General features: G+C 39.7%; 1 protein-coding gene across 5 annotated transcripts in view; it reads left to right on the top strand.

Moving 5' to 3' along the window:
• The window catches only part of TNFAIP8 (TNF alpha induced protein 8), a 144,672-nt gene extending 126,909 nt beyond the window's left edge, over positions 1–17,763 (top strand). For all 5 annotated transcript variants that reach the window (XM_070374099.1, XM_070374100.1, XM_070374097.1 and 2 more), the window contains one exon: positions 15,902–17,763. In XM_070374099.1, the coding sequence (XP_070230200.1) occupies positions 15,902–16,467 (566 nt within the window). In that variant the 3' untranslated portion in view covers positions 16,468–17,763. The remainder of the gene's footprint in view (positions 1–15,901) is intronic.
• Positions 17,764–22,666: the final 4,903 nt, after the last annotated feature.

Here is a 22,666-nt window from a genome sequence, read left to right as displayed (position 1 = left end):
AAAGGTCTGTCCAGTCAAGGCTATGGTTTTTCTAATGGTCATGTACGGGTGTGAGAGTTGGACTATAAAGAAAGCTGAGCACCGAAGAATTGATGCTCTTGAACTGTGGTGTTGGAGAAGACTCTTGAGAGTCCCTCGGACTGCAAGGAGATCCAACCAGTCCTTCCTAAAGGAGATCATTCCTGGGTGTTCTTTGAAAGGACTGATGTCTTTGAAAGGACTGATGTCTTTGAAAGGACTGATGTTGAAGCTGAAATCCCAATACTTTGGCCACCTGATGTGAAGAGCTGACTCATTGGAAAAGACCCTGATGCTGGGAAAGATTGAAGGCAAGAGGAGAAGGGGATGACAGGATGAGATGGTTGGATGGGCATCACCGACTCAATGGACATGGGTTTGGGAGGACTCTGGGAGTTGGTGATGGACAGGGAGTCCTGGCATACTGCGATTCATGGGGTCACAAAGAGTCGGGCACGACTGAGCGACTGAACTGAACCGAACTGAGATATAGGATGTGGAGTTCATTCCCTGATACGTCTTGATGAATTACTGGTAAAGATAGTGATAGGTTCCAAGGAGGCAGACGGGAGCAGTGGACTGTGTCTCACTCCGTGGAATCTGGAAGGCACGTGTTAAGCACTTTGAAGAGGAGAGAGATGCATAGAGAGAATGGTCCCTTAGTTGTCAAGGATCATGATCAAGTAAGCCAAGACAGAAAGTTAACTCTCCCAAAAGGCAGAAAATACATTGGAAGAGGAAATGTTTTATTCTTTCCTTTGGATTTAGATTACTTTGCCACTGTACTTTGGAAAAACTTCTTGGAAGAAGTGGCATTTAAACTGAGCCTTAAAGGATGAGCAGGACTTTTTCAGGAGTGAAACATGGTGGACACATCATTTTGCTTTCCTTTTTTTCCCCCTCTCTCTTCTGATGTGTAAGGCCTAGCTTCTATTTTTTTTTTTTTTTTTTAGTTCGAGGAGTTGCTTTAGCTTGGGCAGTAGAGAAGCTCTAAGAGGTGAGATTATATAGCTGGCTCAGCCACATCACAGCATTTGCTAGAAACCTCATGAAGAGTATACATTCTCTTAATTTCACCTTTCTTACAGAGCAACCATGCACCGTAATGGACTGCCATGGACCCTAGCTCTGCCCATCGCTAAATGCCCTTGGACAAGTCCCTCGACTGTAGAGCCTCAATTCTCTCATCTGCTCCCTCAGGGTTACATAATAGTAAGAGGACCAAACCAGAACAAAGCTTTCATAAACACATGGAAGTGTTATCCTAAAAATATTTTGCAGACTATGGAGTGCCACGCAAATGTCAGCTGTAATTTGGTTGTCTGGTTGTCTCTGTTATATAGCCAGGAGCAGCCTAAGGAGACCTGAAAGGGTATGCTGATCACCAATTCCAGTTTTAGGGGTGGCTCAGTAGCTAAACTGCACTCTAGTGTGTTGGCATTTTAAGTCTGTTACTGGTTTTCGTAGCACAGGAGTGAATATAAATATTCATGAGGAGCCAGGGCCTCTGGCAGGATGGGAGAACTTAGTGGGTGGAAAAGTATAGAACATCATGGGGCTTGTTTAGAGGACTTTCCTCTGTAATCTGGTAGAAGCTTGGCTTATATCAACAATGGAAAGGCTTCATGTCCTCAAGAAGGTATGTAAATAAACCCAGCTTAATTGAAAAATCTTTAAGAAAAACATAAAGTATCCTAATCCCATATAATAAATAAGGAAGGTTTCATTTAATTTAAAAAGAAAAAGAATAGCTCACTAAAGTCAGTTTGGTATAAACACTTATAGGATATTTTTATTTAATTTCAAACTCATGTGAAGCCTAGTGATAGGTCCTGTTCAAGTTTTGATTAAAGTATCACATAAAGAGGGTAACTTTTCTGTTCTCTTTGAGGCCTAAATAGAATAAGCTCTATTGTGAAAATATTTTCTCTGAATTCTGTGTGCAAACTCACATCTAGTTTTGGGTGAAAAAAAATTTGAGGAGTTACATCTGTTCATATGCTTCCATAGTGGCTCAGATGGTAAAGAATCTGCCTGTAATGCGGGAGACCGGAGTTTGATCCCTGGGTCAGGAAGATCCTTCTGGAGAAGGGCATGGCAACCCACTCCAGTATTCTTGCCTGGAGAATCCCATGGACAGAGGAGCCTGGCGAGCTACAATCCATGGGGTTGCAAAGAGTCAGACACGACTGAGGGAGTAACACTCTCACTTTCACTTACATCTGTTCATAGGCTATTTACAGCATGCCTTAATGGCAAAAGAATGTCTGTTGAAAATTATAAAGTGTTAAGTTGTAGAAGTACACCTCAGAATAGGGATCTTCCAGCACTACCCTCCATCAGAACCATCCATCACAGTGCTTCCTCCAAATACAGCTGCTTAGACTGCAGTCCTGAGGATTCTGATTCAGTAAGTCCAACAATGCATTTCTAGAAAACTCCAGACCTTCTGATATTCATAACCCTTGCCAAAGAGACTGCTGCCCATTTCCTGCTGTATCTGTTCTTTCCCTACCAAAGCTTTCTCAGAAACTGAGTACCACTGTAGTAAATTTTCCTGGCCTTGACAACAAATTATACATAGTTTGTGTTTAAGGTTTCTCTAAAGCGATGACCTAGTGGGGTGAGATGGTGGGGGGTGGGGCACAGGGTGAGAGGGAGGCTCAAGACAGAGGGGATATATATATACTTATAGCTGATTCACATTGTTGTTCAACAGAAACCAATACAACATTGTAAAGCAATTATCCTTCAATTAAAAATAAAAAAGTCTCTCTAAAATCCATAGGACCCACATGCCTCCTTGGGTTTCTCACATATGGGTACACTGCTGGGCAGACTTTTTCATTCCTAACTCTCTTGTCAGAATTCTGTAGGTCAGCTCTGGAATGCAGTCACATTTATTTTTGTTAAGGCAGAATCTTTTTCTGCCTCTTGGGTCAGTCTCTACTTGTGAAACTTTCCTCAAACCTAATTTCCTTCCATTCCAGCAAAATTATCGTTCCTTCTCTTTGCTACCATTGCTTTCAGGATTCTGCTGAGCTGTGTAACCATCTGCTTCCTGCCTCCACTCCACCTTAGACTTGAGTGTCTGGACAGAAAGGATAGGTTGTTTATCTCTGAATCTGCAGTATCTGATACATTATGAACACTCAGAAGTTTTGTTGAATGATTCACGTCTTTGGGTTAATGTCCTGTCATCTCTCCTCACTCCTATTTCACAAGTCATGATCACAAGACTCTTATCCCACACCAGCTGAATGTCAACAATACCTACCTACCTTAACAATAGGGATAACAACATTAATGACCATAGTAATAATAGTTCACATTAATTGATGTTATTTTTTAACACCTGGAGCTCCCCTGAGCACTTTGTATGGATTATTCCCATTTAATCATCATAAAACCCTCAGGTATCCTCATTTGCATGTGGGGAAAATAAGGCACAGAGAAGTTAGGTAACTAGCCCCAGAGACCCAGCACTCAATAGCCAAACTAGGCTTCTGACCCCTGAACCCCAGGCTCACAGTCACCACCTTGCTTGTCTTTTTGCCTGACTGCCTGTCCTGCCCTCCCCTATTTACAGGAGACAATTATGAATCCATTCCAGAGGAATAGCAAGAACTCAAGTTCATTTGTTAGCCAATAATTTTCACTCATCTTAGCCTACAAATTTGTTAATGGGTCATCTGTGTAGTTTGAAAAACCTGAGTAAGTAAAGTTAAAATGTTCCTTTACTCCACTAATCCTCAAGACCTTTAATATTATTAGTACATTTTTTTGCAACTCAAATGGGACCCTTGTCCCTCATATACGGCTATTTCCCAAACTTATTTAGCTAGAGGGAATTAGCCCTCACCCCTCGCTTAAGACTCTTAACTTCTTGAAGAATTGGGTTTTTGTTTTTAACATAATTCAGAATAAAAGCTGGCTGGTGCTCATGTGGGGTTCCCAAGAAATTTCTCAGGTCCTAAATATTTGGATAACCCTGACTTTTGACCCTTTCTTATTTAGTCTTGAGTGCCTTTAGTGCTTCAGTACTTAAGTAGTCTTTAGTGACCACTTACATTTACCTGCTGGAAGAGGCACAGCTTTGTTGTCAGAGCATAATTGCTAATAGTACCGTTTGCAGAGGGATCCCATTAGGATGATAAACTGCACAACTTCTCTAATCATAACCTCCCCCTGCCCCAGTTAAGTAAAGACCTCTGTTTCAACCTTGCTACCTTCCCACCACTCACTGAAGGACTCTTACTGCTATCACATGAATGGGAATAAAGATAACAGCCATGTGCCTCTGGCATCTCACCATTTTATGTCCTAGTCGTGCAAGGAATTACAGAATTTCATAAATTGGAATTACTCGGTTTAATCTCTCATCATTCAAAAATAGCATTAATAAGAATTACACACCTGTAAGACTTCTTAATGCCTCTTGATGAGGGTGAAAAAGGAGAGTGACAAAGCTGGCTTAAAACTCATCATTCAAAAAACGTAAGATCGTGGGATTTGGTCCCATCACTTCATAGCAAATAGAAGGGGGAAAAGTGGAAGCAGTGACAGATTTTATTTTTTTGGATTCAAAAATCACTGTGGACAGTGACTGCAACCATGAAATTAAAAGACGCTTGCTCTTTGGAAGGAAAGCTATGACAAACCTAGATAGCATATTAAAAAGCAGAGACATCACTTTGTCGATGACAAAAGTCTGTATAGTCAAAGCTATGGTTTTCCTGCTAATCATATACGGATGTGAGAGTTGGGATGTAAAGAAAGCTGAGCACTGAAGAACTGATGCTTTTGAATTGTGGTTCTGGAGAAAACTCTTCTGAGTCCCCTGGACAACAAGGAGATCAAACCAGTCAATCCTAAAGGAAATCAACCCTGAATACTTATTGGAAGAACTGATGCTAAAGCAGAAGCTCCAACACTTTGGCTACCTGATGTGAAGAACCAACTCATTGGAAAAGACCCTGATGCTGGGAAAGATTGAAGGCAAGAGGAGAAGGGGATGACAGAGGATGAAATGGTTAGATAGCATCACCAACTCAGTGGATATGAATTTGAGTAAACTCTGGGAGATAGTGAAGGAACGGAAGCCTGGCATGCTGCAATCCATGGGGTGGCAAAGAGTCAGACATGCCTTAGTGACTGAACAACAACAAAAACCTCTTTACCCTGCTCAGTATCTGTCTATTCATACATATGCTCATTTGTGCAGAGAAGACAGCAACTCTGAAAGGATACCAAAAGAATAGTTGTCTCTGGAAAGCAGTGGTCAGGGTCAGGACTGTGCAGTGAGTAGCAAAGTTGAAAGTGAGACTTCTCACTTTAAATATTTATATCATGGCTTTTGAGTAATGTAAGCATATTATTTTTTTAATTTCATTTTAAAATGTTTTGAAACTACCTTGGGTTTTCCCTAGAAATACAGGCTATTTCAAACCCAGCTGGATTGATCTATTTTATTGAGTCCATTTCTTACCCCAGGGAGACCTCGTATCTTTTTTTATTTTTCTTTTATTTCATTTCACTTTATCAAATATTATTAGGTCTTCCTGTTCCCATACTTCAAGAGAAAGTTTTTTGTTGTTGTTGTTTTGTTTTGTTTTTATGCTTATATGGTATAGCAGAACTCTTAAGAGAATAGGTTGGAGTTAGACATCTGGGATCAAGTTCATCTCTTCCACTTACTGACTATACGAACTTAAGAAAGCAACTTAATTTCTCTGGGCCTCATTTACCATATCTGTAAATGGGGATAATAACCTCCCTCCTGAGATTGTTGTGAAGCTTCAGTAAGATAGTGCAGAATTAGGCAGTTCTGGGGATAATGTGGTATTAAGTTCAAAATACAGTGACTAGCCAGTGGGTTCTCGTGACTGTTAACCTCTCACTCTGAGTAGCCACAAAATCCATTTCTATTCCTGTAATCTCTGTTCTAATATTTACAAGACTGACATTCCATGGAATCCAACCATACATCTTCATACAGATATCATCAACTTTCTTCCAACCCTGGTATTAGTGGATCTAGACGCGTCAGGCATATCTTGTCAGAGTTTATGCTTCATAGAAAGCGATCAAGTCATCTTATGATTTATGGAGCAAATTAACTGGAAAAAAACAAAACAATAACAAAAAAACAGAGATGGAGTCTAATATGGAATTAATGGTATTGAAACTTAGGAAATTACATTTTCAATTTCAAAATCATCACAAAATTAAGCCACAGGCATCAAAAACATACAATTGAACCCAAAATCAAAATGAAAAGATTCCAGAATTAAAACAACAAAAACAGCTCAAGACCACAAAGGGGAAAAGCTTCACAGTATTTTCTTCAGGACGTAATTTCTCTTGTCCACAAATTTGGAAAAATAGAAGATATAAGGAGAAACGAGTAGAAAGAACACAGTGTGTGCAAATATTGGATTTGAATTCCTGCTTCTCTACCTCAAGTGTATTAAATAAGGAAGCAAAACTCAGTGTGCGTTTGTGATCTGTAGTCATGAGCCCAGAAGCACACTGCTGGAGTGTTCTCACTTTTAATGGTAAGGAACCCACCAGCCAATGCAGGAGATATAAGAGACCCAGGTTCAATTGCTGGGTTGGGAAGATCCCCCAGAAAAGGAAATGACAACCCACTCCAGTATTCTTGCCCGGAGAATCCTACAGACAGCGGAGCCTGGCAGGCTACAGTCCATCAGGTCGCAAAGAGTCAGACACGACCGAGTGACTTGGCACACACACACACAAATATAACTTAAGCCAGACCACCTTGAAAGGATGCCCCCTTAGTAGATGAGAAAACAGACCTGAAGAAAGTAAATTGGAGCCAAGTCGAAAACCCGGGACTCTTGACCTTGATCTTTTGTTTCCATCCATGCTGTTCTTACCTGCCTTTGCGTCTCTGGTTCTCTGGAAAGCTTTGGAAAGTCTGGGGGTGAAGCTGTGACTTTATGGGGTAATCTTGTCTGCTGTGGGTTTTCACTTCGGCTTTATATTTGGCCCATTTTGTTTACATTTTACCCACTATCACACAGCTTTGTGAGGATGTTGATACTGTTTGTCTTTTTTCCTCTCCTCATGATTTGATTCTGTTCTCCATGGGCCAGTTTTCCCTAGACAAAATATACTTGTGTTACCTATCAGAGTTCTGGTGGTACTGAAATCTACATGAAAAAAAAAAGAGAGAGAAAGAAATTCCCTGATAAAGAAAAATTTAATATATGTTAGTTTTTTTAATGTCATCATGGAAAAGATTCTATGACTCGTTATTCACTAAAGTATGTGAAGTCTCTATCTTCATACAGTCCATCAGGCATTTTGCATTTCTAAGCATTTTGTATTTCCATATTGAGTCCAGAAGGAGTTGATTGATTTTCACCAAATGTCATTCAGTACTAGAAAGCATCAGAAGGTATTTGAAGTTTAATTTGTTGACTTCTTTAAGCAAACCTGTGGAGAAAACTTCTGTGCCAGGTATTCTGTGAGATCCTCCTTCCTGGTCTGTGTCCGTTTATCTTTGCAGCAACTCCAAGATGTGGGGATCACTAATCCCATCTTGTAGAAAGAGAAATTGAGTCTCAGTAATATCCCTGTGCCTGTGTGCTCCATCGCTCAGTTGTGCCCAACACTTTGCAATCCCAGGGACTGTAGCCTGCCAGGTTCCTCTGTCCACAGGATTTTCCAGGCAAGAATATCGGTTGGAGTAGGTTGCCATTTCCTCCTCCAGGTGCTTCACTATCCAGGAATTGAACCCACGTCTCCTCTGTCTGCCTGTACTGGCAAGCAGGTTCTCTACCACTGAGCCACCTGGGAAGCCCGTGGTATCCCTAAGCACTATGGCTTCATGGAACCGAGAACTACAGAATATTGGACTTTTATTAGTACGCTCTTCCAGGACCCTGGAAAAATTAGTTGCCATAGGAAACGTGTATGAGTTCTCTCTAAACAATGATGTGTACTGCAGTTTTGTTTTTACTTCACATGGTTTTTAGGGAAAAATTCTATTCTGTGTTAAAGGGGATATTTTTAAGAAGATCAACTCGTGACTCATAAAAAATACAAAATGGACATGGCAAAGATACTGCTTAACTCATTCATTAATGAGGAATTAGTAAGCTCTGATGATCGTTTCAAAGCGATTGCTTCATGCCACACAGGCAGACAAGAAAATGAGGAAGCAATTGCACCTCGAGTAGACAGAATTTATCTGTGTCTCTGTGGCCAGGAGCCAACTGCAGTAGTACCAGACTTGCTTAAGAGCTGTGAATCAACTATGTGCAGAACAAGGAAAGGAATCTGCAAGGGGGTGCTTTACAACTTCCAGGACTCCATGAAAAGCCATCCAGTGATTTATTTTTTTTTCTTTTGCCCCCCTTTAAAGTCACTGTCTTCCCTGACATTTGTCTTCTTTAATATGTTGCCTTTTAAAATGAGCATGTGCTTTTCTAAAGGTGGAAGGAGACACAGAGTGAATGACTTAGCTTGTCCCTGTGATGAGGCACACCACTGGTTTTCAAGCACGTGGGGTCAGCAAAATGTATGCTCCCCCAAATTTGCATTCAACATCAGGTTAAGAACCTTAGATGTATTGATTTTCCCAAGAGTATGTTCTTTTGTGTTAGGGTCTCCATCTGTGTGACCTGAAGGTGATAAGGGATTAAGGTTCCTGGCACTTGTCTTTTATTTCTGGATAAGATGGCCTCTGCTTGCTGCCCTGGTCATTGCTTTTGGCCCTTCCAGGGTCAGCCCCTCTCACAGTCTGAATCTCTACTGGTTCTGCTGGCTGTGGCCCTCTCCCCATCCCTCACTCTCTTTTTCTTTCTTTCTTTTGTTGTTTCTTCTCTACCCTGTTGAATTTTCCACCCTGGCATGTTTGTGTGGAGGCTGGGCTCCACAATTCCTTTCTTTCCTCCTAGAGCTATCAAATCCTGATATAGGGGGTCAACTCTTAGCCATTTGACTTCTTGTGAAATGTTTACTGTTGGTTATGGCCACTTGTATATCCCCAAAGCAGTCTTTTTACTAAGCCCTATTTAGATTTGGAGTAATTCAAATGCAAGAGAGCTAAGGTTTTACACATTAGTTTAAAGAACTTCTGTTAACAGACCACAGCAGCCAGACATGCTGTCCAAATTGTTTTCTTTTCCATCCTTCCTAATACTGGGCCCACTGGATCAAATTTTAACTAGGCAAGAATTAGTAGTGACATATACATGCATCTGTAGTCACCATTTCAAAGTTCCAAGTATAAAAAATTTCATGGGTAAAGAAATTATGTGTTTGCAGGTGAGGTTATAAAGAAAGTGACTTGAGTACTTCACTGTATTAGCAGTGTCTTAATTGGGATAACGTTATGTGTATGTGTGTGTGTGTTCAGTCACTTCAGTCATGTCTGAATCTTTGCGACCTTGTGGACCACAGCCCACCAGGCTCCTCAGTCCGTGGGATTCTCCAGGCAAGAATACTGGAGTGGGTTGCCATGCCCTCCTCCAGAGGATCTTTCCAACCCAGGGATTAAACCTGCATCTCTTGTGTCTCATGCATTGCAGATGGATTCTTTACCACTGAGCCACCTGGGAAGCCAATGTTATGGGTTTTGTTGTTGTTGTTCAGTCACTCAGTCATGTCTGACTTTTGGTGACCCCCATGGACTGTAGCATCCTAGGCTTCCCTGTCCTTCACCATCTCCCAGAGCTTGCTCAAACTCATGTCCATTGAATTGGTGATGCCATCCAACCATCCCATCTTCTATCATGTCCTTCTCCTCTTGCCTTCAATCTTTCCCAGCATCAGGGTTTTTTATAATGAGTTGGCTCTTTGCATCAGGTGGTCAAAGAATTGGCGCTTTAGCTTCAGAATCAGGCCTTCCAATGAATATTCAGGATTGATTTCCTTTAGGATTGACTGGTTTGATCTCTTTGCAGTCCAAGGGACTCTCGAGAGTCTTCTCCAACACCACAGTTCAAAAGCAACAATTCTTGGTGCTCAGCCTTCTTTATGGTCCAACTCTCACATACATACATGACTACTGGAAAAACCAAGTTTTGACTAGATGGACCTTTGTCGGCAAAGTAATGTCTCTGCTTTTTAATATGCTGTCTAGGTTTGTCATAGCTTTTCTTCCAAGGAGCAAGCATCTTTTAATTTCATGGCTGCAGTCACCATCTGCAGTGATTTTGGAGCCCAAGAAAATAAAGTCTGTCACTGTTTCCATTGTTTTCCCATCTATTTGCCATGAAGTGATGGGACTGGATGCCATGATCTTAGTTTTTTGAATGTTATGGGTAACTTTTGTTAATTTCAGAAAACTGTAGTTTTTCATTCATTAGTGTCATGAAAAGGTTTGTTTTTTTTCCCCCCTTCTGAGCACTTTTTTTTTCTTGTATAAAGGTGTCATTATAGTTTTGACACCATTATTTATCTCCAAATGTATAATTGTTGATACTAAAACCAGTATTCCCTAAAAATCAGTTTGTCTTACAACAAACATTGCCAAAATAGACTATTTGATTAAGCTAAGAAAGGAGATGTAAAGACATAGAGGAGAGGCAGTGAGATAAGCAGATGTCGAATAGCAGTCATACCTATTTCTGTAAACTATCTTAAATAGTTTTGATGTCATGGTAATCCTTTATATATATATATATAAAGCATAATTTCTCATTAGTCAACAACATACATGTGTATTCTCAAACACAAGTAAATCAGTACTTCCAACACTTTCTTCTTTGAGAACACTGACTCATACATCTCGGTTGCTTCCTGGGCCTACCTTGGTTATATGTTTCATCACAGATCCAGACAGAGTGAAAGGTGGGTGTATGTTTAATCTTCCACTGTAGCTCAAGACAGAACCAGTGCACCCTGCTTTTACACTCAATATTTGTATTATTGTCCTTTGAGGTTTTCTCATTGTACATAATAAGTCTTCCTCTTTATTCTTTTATGTTTACATTTTTTAAACATTATAGTTAATCTGCAAAGTTATATTAGCTTCACATGTACAGTAGAATGATATATATTCAATTATATACTTTCAGATTATTTTCCATTATAGATCGTTATGAGACAGTGAAAATAGTTCTCTGTCCAATACAGTAGGTAGCACATATATATTAGGGGCTTCCCAGGTGGCACAGTGGTGAAGAATCCACCTGCCAATGCAGGAGATGCAGGAAACATGAGTTCAATCCCTGGGTTTGGAAGATCCCCCAGAGTAGAAAATAGCAACCCACTCCAGTATTCTTGCCATGAAAAATTCCATGGACAGACTAACCTGGCAGGCTGCAGTCCACAAGGTCACAAAAAGTCAGCCATGACTGAGTGACTGAGCCCATTCACACATGTATGTGTTTATCTCATACTCCTAATTTATTCTCTCCCTCATCCTCTCTGGTAGCCATAAGTTTATTTTCTATGATTGTGAGTCTATTTCTGTTTTTAAATAAGTTCATTTATATAATTTTTTTAGACTCCACACATATGAATGATATCATATCACTTAGTATGATAATCTCTAGGTCCATCCATGTTGATGCAAATGGTAATATTTCTTTCCTTTTTATGGTCGAATAATATTCCATTGCATATATGTACCACATCTGCTTTATCCATTCATCTGTTAATGGATACTTAAGTTGCTAAATCTTGCTCTTCAGAAGAACTGGTTGATGACAATAAGAGAAACCACAGTCTGAGGTGCACTTCAAAAGAAGAAAACCACATATTTAACTAGGTAAAGAAGACGTCTATTTCTCTAGCTTTTACAACAAAGCACCCACATATGTATTTAGGGCTCTCAGTTTTCATGTCACCATGTGTTCATGGAGAAGTGTTTAAATATAGTGAAGAGAGAGGGGCAGTTAACTTCTGCTTCTGTCAGGAGTGTCAGATACCAGGTACCCTCATGGGCCTAGAGGGACGACACAGTGAATAATATATATAACTTCTGCTCTCAGAGTGCGTAGATTCTAGTAAAATAAGACAGACAATGAAAACGTAAGCAAATGATGAGGATTTCAGGAACAAGAAAGTATGATGGTTAGCAGAGAATTTAAGTGAAGCATTGTTTTCAGATTTACATAAAAACCCTGGCTGCTGTGTGGGAAGAGATTGGGTAGGGGCTTGGATTGGGGCTGTGGTCCATGGAGATAGAGGGAAGTGAATAGAATTTAGAGAATTGGAGGAAGGTAGAAAGAACTTGGCACTGGACTAGCTAAGGGAGGGGATGGTATGGTGAACAACTCTCAGTCTCTGACTTGAGCACATGGATAGAAGGGATGCTGTTAATTAAGATAGTAAAGAGTGGAGGAGTAGCAATCTGGGGACAGGAAGGAATCAAGGATTCAGTTTTGGACATGGTACATTTGAGATGCCTGCACAATAGCCAAGGAAAAGAAAAACCTTGAGTGTGTTTGCAAAATGAGTCTGGAAAGGAGGTCAGGGCTGAGTTGCAACGGTAGGAATCATTGGCCTGTGGGTGATATCTGAAGCCATGGAAGGGGATGAGATCACTCAGGGACGAGGATTGTGAAGCAGAAAAATGTGGTCCAGGACTAGCTGTGAGATACACCAGACATTTCATCAATCTAGTGGAGGATGTAGCACTGACAAACAAGCCTAAGCAGGAGTGGCTAAAGGCAGTTAATTTGCAAGGAAAAAAAGCAATCATATTTCATGATCACAGACCACACAATCCTGGCCAGCAACTCTCAGCCACAACTCCCAGCTGGCCCTGAAGAGGCCTTCACTAATGGAAAGAAATGTACTGCATGTATGTCTTCCCCACGGAGCAGGGAGCAACAGCTTCATCCTCATTTTCAAAGATGACTGTATTGGATATAATCCAGAGGGTAAAATGCAAGTGTGAAGCTGCTGCTGTATTTCTGGAGCAGGGTTTGAAGTTCCTCTGAAACGAATGTGAAACCTCAGAGATCAACTTCTCTGTCCTGGTTCAGATTTGGTTCTCAGTAAATGAGGAACGATCTTGCTTCATGGGCAGCAGCCTTTCTCTTGCAAGAAGTTAAATGTGCTACACCAGAGAGTTATTATTGTCTTTATTTGCAATTAAATGGGACATTTAGGTTTAATTTTTAAAAGTAGCCTACTAGAGGTACAAACTTGCAAGTCCAGCCTTAGAAAGAGGAGCACAGGAGAGTCTTTTGAACTCTCTTTCTGGTTTGGGTTATTTCAGAATGTACTGTATTGCCATTTCATAGGCATTGCAGTAAATTCCTGATGGGATGTTTGTAGACTGTGCCACATTCTAATCAATTAAAAACAGAATAACCTTTAAAATTTATATAAAATAAATTGCTGAAATCCTAATTAGTTACTGTGTATCTGAAAATTTGGGAGTATCCCTTCTTATATAGTGTATGGGCTTCCCTGGTAACTCAGACAGTAAAGAATCTGCCTGTAATGCAGGAGATCCAGATTTGATTCCTGGGTCAGGAAGATCCCCTGGAGAAGGGAATGGCAACCTATTCCAGTATTCTTGCCTGGAGAATCCCATGGACAAAGGAGCCTGGCAGGGTACAGTCATGGGGTCGCAAAGAGAAACAGAATAGCCTTTCAACTTTATATAAAATAAATTCCTGAAATCCTAGTGTGTCTGAAAATTTGGGGATATCCCTTCCTATATAAATCAGGTTTATCATTTGTAGAGGTCTGTGTCTTAAGTTCAGTCATGGAAGATGGTCCCTGGTCTTATTAATTTGATAATACTAACTACATGAATGAACTACGTTCATTTTGACATAAATTCTTTAGTGTGAGACCATGCACTCTTGCAAACCATTGAAAAGTAGGAATAAATAGTGAACTACTACTTAAATGAGCAAAGTATTAAAAAGCCTGAAAACTTTCAACAAGTTGGCTATTTCTCATGCTTTTTCACTTTCCATTTCTTTCTCAAAATCTATTTCAGTTCTTCTGCAGTTTCAGTTCATGTTTCACAAGTTTAAATATCGACATTTGTGAAAGGACCATCTCTAGTTCAATCAAGATGTTCTTTCAGGGTGTATGGACATGTAAAGTTCTGAGTGACATCCTGGTAATTAGGTAATTCACAGCTACTTGCACTGTATACCATGAGCTACTTTGGCCCTGATTTCAAATCTGACATGGCAGTTCCACATCGAGGGAGTTACTTTCTTATAGACCTTCCCAGCCTGGTCTTGGAAGTAGCTACCTTTTTGTTTTCTAATGTTGCTAACATGTTCAAGCTAGAAATAATTTCCTAATTATTTCTAATAACATCATTGATGCCCTGACTCATTCCTGCATATCTGTATTTTTAAGCTTTTCATCTTTCATTGCTGAGTGACTGCTTTCCAACACTCAGGCACCTCGGAGAAGAGGGAGGGAGCACAGTGGTCATGAAGCAGCATGCACAAAGTGGGGACAATTCTGGAGAGGAGAAAAACTAAACTTGGTTTGGGGAATAAACATTTATTGAGCATATTCACTGACTGGCTATAAATAGGGAGCATCACAGTGTCTTATTAATACTTAATACATACAACTCTGCTTGTATGTTTAATCTCTGTCCAGTTAAGTTATGATAATTCCAGAAGTGAACTCTAAGGATCTGCTTTCTCAAAATGTGTTCTTCATGTGGCACATTTCATTAGCTCATACTGAAGGATTATTTCCTCAAATCATATAAAAATGTAAAGGGCACAGTGGCCATTCATTAGATATAGCAAGTGACAATGAGTTCTCCAGAGAATATTTCTTTCCAACACTCCTCTCTGGAGAGTTGACACTCAGTGTGGTTAGGATGATCAAACTGGTAGGTGCTGACCAGTGGCTCAGGCAATTTGACTTTTTGCAGATTTTGGACTACAGAACAAGGTTTTCTTTTTGATTAGCTTCCAAATCAAATTTATCAATTTATTCAGTATCTTAGCTCTGTCACTTTTTTCCTTTTCCTTTTAAATGGATTTTGTTAAATTGTTCTCGATTACTGTTGCTTGGAGAACAATTGTGGAGTTGACTTTATATTCCTTATGTGATTCTTATAAAATTTAAACTAGGGAAAAATTGCATAAAAACTTACTCCTTGTGAAACATACTATCTTTATGATCAGAGCCCTTTAACTTCTTTTTTTAAAATTTTAACTTTTAAAAAATATTATTGGAGTATAGTTTATTGACAGCATTGTATTAGTTTCTGGTGTACAGCAAAGTGATTGAGTTATACATATACATATATTAATTCTTTTTCAGATTTTTTTCCTGTATGGATTATTATAGAATATTGAGTAGGGTTCCCTGTGCTAGGGTACTTGGTGTGTAAGTCCTTAATTATCTACTTTATATATAGTAATGTGTGTATGATAATCCAAAGTTCCTTATTTATCCTTCTCCCACCCCCTTCTCCTAGAGCCCTTTAACTTCTAAATGAAGTATTGGCTATAAAGAAGAAGGTATAAATAAAATACTTGAATTGCCAAAAAACCTTCAAGATTATGCATGTCCGACTCTGTGCAACCCCGTGGATGGCAGCCCACCAGGCTCCCCGTCCCTGGGATTCTCCAGGCAAGAACACTGGAGTGGGTTGCCATTTCTTTCTCCAATGATGCATGCAAGTGAAAAGTGAAAGTGAAGTCGCTCAGTCGTGTCTCACTCTTAGCGACCCCATGGAGTGCAGCCTAGCCACCCATTAATTTCACCAGTGAGAAGAACCTAATTTTGCCCCCCAAATGTAGGAAAATTATTTTAGTTCCTTTCTGAACCAAGAGCTAATGTACACCATAGAGTAAGAACATCAGAAGGAAAATACTTCTCCAGATGAGATTTTTAATTTGCTCCTCTCTCTGATCTTTACTGAATTTTTATCTCTCCCCTCCCCTTTTGTTTTCAGTGGCTACAGATGTCTTTAATTCCAAAAACCTGGCCGTTCAGGCACAAAAGAAGATCTTGGGCAAAATGGCATCCAAGTCCATCGCAACCACCCTCATCGACGACACAAGCAGTGAAGTGCTAGATGAGCTCTACAGGGTGACCAAGGAGTACACCCAGAACAAAAAGGAGGCAGAGAAAATCATCAAGAACCTCATCAAGACCGTCATCAAGCTGGCCATCCTTTACAGGAATAACCAGTTTAACCAAGACGAGCTGGCACTGATGGAGAAATTTAAGAAGAAAGTTCATCAGCTTGCTATGACGGTGGTCAGTTTCCACCAGGTGGACTTCACCTTTGACCGGAACGTGCTGTCCAAGCTGTTGAATGAGTGCAGAGAGATGCTGCACCAGATCATCCAGCGTCACCTCACCACCAAGTCACATGGACGTGTTAACAACGTCTTTGATCACTTCTCAGATTGTGATTTCTTGGCGGCCTTGTATAATCCCTTTGGAAATTATAAACCCCACTTACAGAAACTGTGTGATGGTATCAACAAAATGTTGGATGAAGAGAACATATGAGCATGTGAGTTGAAGTTGTGACTGCTCATGATTTATTTGAAGACGGAGCTCTGCTGATTTATGAAGGAAAAAACAAGAATGCTTTAAAAGATTACACATATTTCAGAAAGACTGCCCAATTCAGTTGTCAGACATTAATGGTAATGTTTTATGAGGCTTGTTTTATTTGAAGAAAAATGTATTGCCAAATATTCTGGTTAAAAGCTTCCCAACAGTTAACAGATCCTGGGAAAGATGTATGGTTGCATGATGCAAATACAGAGTTATTTAGAGAAAGATACGTGTGGCTCCAAACCTCAAGACATCTTTTTTTAGGGCAGTTGTGTTGGTGGCACATTGGATATTTCTAACGTGTACAGAGTTGTGTATTTTGGTTCACCTTTATTCCTTACTATGTACATGTACCTCTTTTAAAAAGCCAAGAACCCTCTCTTACTGTCATTTCTCCTTTGAAACAACTCCATTTTCAGGTTTACCTTTTGTTAAAGATTCTCTTGTTAAAGACTTTCTAATTGACATTCAAAAATTCCATCTTAATTAAGAATTAAGACATTCAAGTATTAAGACAGTCAAATTGAACCCTCAGAAAAATAGAAAACTGCTTCTCTGAAATCACTATTCTAGAAATAAATTGTATTTGACATTATGAATAATTTAGTCTAATGTAAGACTATGCTTCCGGAATTGAGTCCTGTTTCTTAGTAGCAACAGTAATACTTCCTCAAACATGAAAATTCCCCAAAATGACATGCCATTTGCCTTGAAATGCTTGCTGAGGGCTTAACTTGTATGTCATCTTGAAAATGTGCTGATGGAATCTCCATTTTTCATATCTAGTTTAAATGTAAGAAAAAAAGAAAATGTAGATCATTCCTGATATTGGGTCTATAAAAAGTAAGTGCTTTTAAGAATGATAAAACAATCTATACTTTAGTGATGAGCCCATCAGAATAATTTAATTTAGGAGGAGGAGAGGCAGAAGGGAAGAACGAATCTTGCTACAAGAACATGAGAATGAATGCATTTCAATGTTTAGTAAGGTTTGATAGGTAAATAAAGTGTTACTTTTTTATTTAACTGATAAGATTTTGCTGTTTTGTTATTTGCTGTTTTGATGAGTAAACCAAAGAATATTTGCATTCCAAGCAGTTTGTGTGTTGTTTATATATAATTTTATATGTATGAATGATAAAGTAAGCATTTGCTTATTTTGTGAAAAAGAAACCTGCTGGCTAACTCTATCTCCTAGGAAATAACAGACTTGGTCACCAGCACTAAATATTTGCATTGTCACTATGTCTGTGATTTAGTGTTCTCCTTTGCCTTGAATTTGCCTTCCTCCCAGAATATTTATGTTAAAATAATAGCTTACCAGCAAAGGTCCTACAACTAAAATTTGCTATAGGCTAAAGGAGATCAGCCCTGGGATTTCTTTGGAAGGAATGATGCTAAAGCTGAAACTCCAGTACTTTGGCCACCTCATGCGAAGAGTTGACTCATTGGAAAAGACTCTGATGCTGGGAGGGATTGGGGGCAGGAGGAGAAGGGGACAACAGAGGATGAGATGGCTGGATGGCATCACTGACTCGATGGACACGAGTCTGAGTGAACTCCAGGAGTTGGTGATGGACAGGGAGGCCTGGCGTGCTGCGATTCATGGGGTCGCAAAGAGTCGGACACGACTGAGCGACTGATCTGATCTGATCTGAAAGAAAGTGGTAGCTTTCTCTGGGACCCTCATGTGCTTATCTGAGTCAAGCAACAGAGGAAAACAGTCTCTCCCTATTTGATGTTAAATCCTGACACCAAAATTTGAACTGAAATTACCATCCTCCCTTCCCCAGGCCAGTAGGTGACCACTGTAAGTTATAGCAATAGCATAGTGATTGCAGAATTGGTCCCTCTAGCTTCAGAGACTGCTAAATGGCTTACAGATTTAGTTTGGCAGCCTTTCTTGACCAGCTCTGGGAAAACCAAGAGTGTGTTACATGGAAGCTACTGACCTAGGGCATTCTGTGTTCTCCTGGATTCCCTCAGCAGGGAGAGTGTGGAAAATGAAGTACCCAGGCAATTGGCGGGTGCTTCTTGCTCATCTCTAGCTATAAACAGGACCAAACAGAGAGCGAGAACACCTAGGAATAAATTTAGATGAGTCTGGACACTTTGGGATCATAAATTTGTACCTTCAGGATAGCAGTCAGATGTGCATGGGGCAGGGGAAGAGCAGCCCTGAATTTCACACAGAAGGAAGGCAGTGAGGAGTATCTTGAAGCAGGGGAACCTGTTTGCTCCCCTGTTTCAGCATCATCTTCTGAGGGAACCCATCTCCTTACCCATCCTGTGCCTGGAAGGCATGACTCAGAAGAATCAGTGTCAGTTTTCATCAGCAAGTTCATTTCTGATGAAACAGAAATGTGCCTGAGTTTATTTGAGGTGGAAAGCTGGAAAGAATACGAATGTGCTTAGGATAGATAATTCTGAGCCAAGTTCATAGTCATTTTAGGGTCTTATGAAAAACTGAATCTTTTTATTACATTTTAGAAAAAAATCATGAATTGTATTATAATTGGTTTTTTAAAATTTCATTCTGATGCCTTCTCTGCAAACTTTATGAGCTAATTTATTAGGTGAGTGATAATGCTACTGTTAACAACTGACACTACAGAGTAGATACTATGTGCCAGGCATAGTAACTCATTCAGTGCCCACCACAACCTTCACTGTTCTACAGATGAGGAAATTAAGGCGAGAGAAACTAGGGAATTTGCCTGAGGTCACGTAGGTCTCGTGTCAAAACCAGTTTATATTAATAAAACCTTATTTTCATTTAATGATGATATAGGGGGAAAAAAACAGTCCTAGAAACATCATTAGCTCAGAGAGGAGTGGGCAGTGTCCTTCTGAAATGGATTTTCACATAATGGCATTTTAGAAGGTATTTAAATCATACAGATCTGACCCGTTCTGGGTATGGTTTTATGCAAAGAAATCTTAATGAAGTTTTCAACATGGCTCCTAATTTGGGGGCATTTCATGGTTCAAATTTTTGGTCCCTTCTGGAACTTCAAGGTGCTTCCAATTAACAATAACTTTGAACACTGACTCCTGCAGTATGGTATGCCTCCCCCGCCAGGTGGGCTTTCTGTGGATACTCATGGCACTCTACGTGCCCGCAACCAAGACAAGCAGAGGTTCACCACTGTATTCCCCAGAAGAGGTATGGCATTGATTTAAAACTTCAACATTATTTTCCAGGTTGAGAAACTGGAAACATCGGAGCAAGTAAGCCTAAAAATAGCCTTGTGTTTTTCTGGTTACTATATCTTTCATATAGAACTCAAAATTAGTGAAAAGAAGACCAAATGTTAGGAACTTTAATGGCACAGAAATAATGCTTCTTTTTTTGTCTTATAAACCAGTTCTTTTTTAGATTTTTTTCTCCCACCACATTACTGCTTAAAAAAAATAGAAAATTTAAACTTTCTGGTGGATTCCTCCCCATTAAAGGACTAAAATCACATTTTTTTTGTGCTCTGTACATATCAATTGGATTCTTACTGAGCATTTTAATTTATCCTTGAGATACTTGATGAGAGCACCTAAGTTATAATTTAGCATACAGATAAAAAATGTAAGATGAATGTGCCCATCCATATGATGAAGTATTTGTAGTAAAAAGTTAAGTACTATTTAACTGCTAGGAAATTAAAATATCCTAATAAAAGCAAAATTAGAATGTTAATAGTATTTATACTATGTTTTCATTTTTATCCAATCTTACATTTCCAAACTGGCATTATCTAAATTAGTTGAACTTTGCAGTGTTCCAAAAAATCACTGGTTTACTCGATCTATTGCATTTGTGGGCATAAAGCTTCTATATTATTTGTTTGGCTCAAAGCAGGTTTTAGTACCCAGTGTTGTTTATGACATACAATTTTATTCTAACTCAGAAATAATTTTCTTTGCTGTGATTCAATTTTAAGTCTTTATAGAAGCCCCCTAATGAATCACTGAGTCACTAACCAGAAAAATGAGTTGACTTTTTGCTTGCAAAACAGGAGAGTAGGAAAATATTTAGAAGCTTATAATCTCATATCACCATCATGGCAAACTGTTGGAAATCCATTTTCTGTTTCACTGAGGTGTCCTGCTGGTTACTTGCATGTGCCCAGAGCCAGAAAGACAGGTTTCTCTCTGGAAATTTCCCAAAATGGAAACATTTTTATATAATATTGATTCATGTCTGTCTAGCCGAAGATGTATTTTCCATCTAGCAAGAATCATCAGCCCCAAGTTATAGGAGTACAAGCTACTCCAAAGACATCCTGTCTGCTGAGCCCTGAAAAAGGATACAGACAAGTCAGCCAGCGTTCACAGTTAAGAGAAAAACATCTGTGCCTCGGAAAATATTCTTAAGTATAGAGCATTGTGCTCTGTGTCCACCAAATTTCCATGCAGTCTTTGTAAGGGTAGCCAGCCAGTGGGTAAGGCCCCTCATCTTCCTTCATGGGTGGCTAAGGAAATTCTTTGCTTTCCCCACCAACAACTGCATAACTGTATTTTTGCCTCGTGGAAATAATTGGCTGATCAGGCACTTGGGGTTTGTTCTTACCACAGGGAAAGAATATTTGATTTTTTAAAGTATGTGTTTTGATTTGCAGAATGATCCAAAACAATATACTTCTTTGTACTTTGGTTTTTCCATTTAAAAGCTTACAGATGCATGAAGTCATTTGAAACTGCCTGATGTGAGGTATAAACACAAGACAGAGAAGTGAAAACTCTGAGTTTACCTACCTAAATGGTCACCATTATCTGGGATGATTGACATTTTATAAGAAGCTCAGGTTTCATATTCCTGGAAGTGGGCTTTTATCAGCCAACCCTCACCCGTTCTAAGTGACTTGTTAGCTCTCTTCTAAGACCGCTTGTTTTCACTAAAGGGTAAATACTTGCCAAGCAAATTTGCAAATATTTATAAGACATCTAATGTCCTAGAGGAAGACTTGCTGATGATTAGATAAAAGGGCCAGGATTATTGCTGCTCCCCAGTCGTATGGACTTTGTGCTCTCATGACTGAAGAGGCACGTTTTTAACTTGCTAAAATAGTCACTGAACAACGTGAAGTGAAATCCATGAGTAGAAATGTTCCATAGTATTTTCAGACATTATGTGTCCGAGCTTGGCATCTTTTCCTCCTGGGGACTCACTGTAGGGTGGCCAGGGGAGCCCAGCAGTGTCCAGAGGGCATGTCTGGAGCAATTGAAACCAGTGTTCCCAGCTCCTTGTCTGCCAGGGAGCTCTCTTTCCTTATCTTTAAATTTTGGATGAAATCAACTACCTCATAGTTTCATTTTAAGGATAAAATTAAACAAAACACGAAGAGCTTTGAAACCTCCTAAAGACTATTCCTGTGTGAGGTATTGTTTACATAAGCTACTGAAAATAAGCCTGGAGCCTAAAACAAAATATACAACTTCTGCAGCCTGAGAGAATTTTATTAAATCTGAGTCCTCTTTAAAAAATGTTTCTTGCTTTCAATTTAGGAAAATTGTTTTGAGTTGAATTATTAATCGTTTGTGACAGTTACTTATGTGTGATCTCTTAGCCAATTAAATTCTGAATGTCTTCAATTATTTTATCATTCTGCTGGTTTTAGTTACCTGGTGCTACCTAACAAGCTACTGCAAAATGTAGTGTTTTAAAACAATTGTGTTACGGCTCATGATTCTTTGGGGTAACTGGGCAGTTTTCTTTGATGGGATCTTACATGGTTGCAGTCAGCCAGTTGCTGAGACTGATGTCTTGAGAGATTTGACCGTGCTGCTGGAGTGGCTGAGCCTCTCCTCTTCCTGAGGTCTCTGGTTACTGTTACTCAGGACATGCCCTAAGTGCAGGAGCAGAAGTTTCTAGGCCTTCTTAAGGTGGATACCCAGAACAGGCACAGTGTCACTTCTGCTTCATTCTGCTGGTTGAAGCAAGTTACAGGCTCTGCGTAGGGTCCTCGAGACTGCCATCAGGACTGCAGCTTCTCTAGAAGAAAAGAACTCAGAAATACTATCATACTCACAGTTAAGATTTACTCCAGGGAAAGGGCACAGGTTAAAATCAGCAAAGGAAACAAGAGCATAGAGCAGAGTCCAGGAGAAACCAAGTGCAAGCGTCCGGCTGCGCCTTGCCAGTGCAGTTTTGCAG

This window comes from Bos mutus, chromosome 7 (genome assembly GCF_027580195.1).
Source record: "Bos mutus isolate GX-2022 chromosome 7, NWIPB_WYAK_1.1, whole genome shotgun sequence".
Classification (NCBI taxonomy): domain Eukaryota; kingdom Metazoa; phylum Chordata; class Mammalia; order Artiodactyla; family Bovidae; genus Bos; species Bos mutus.
Note: the sequence above shows the minus strand (reverse complement) of the source record. Positions and strands in the feature narration are given on the sequence as shown.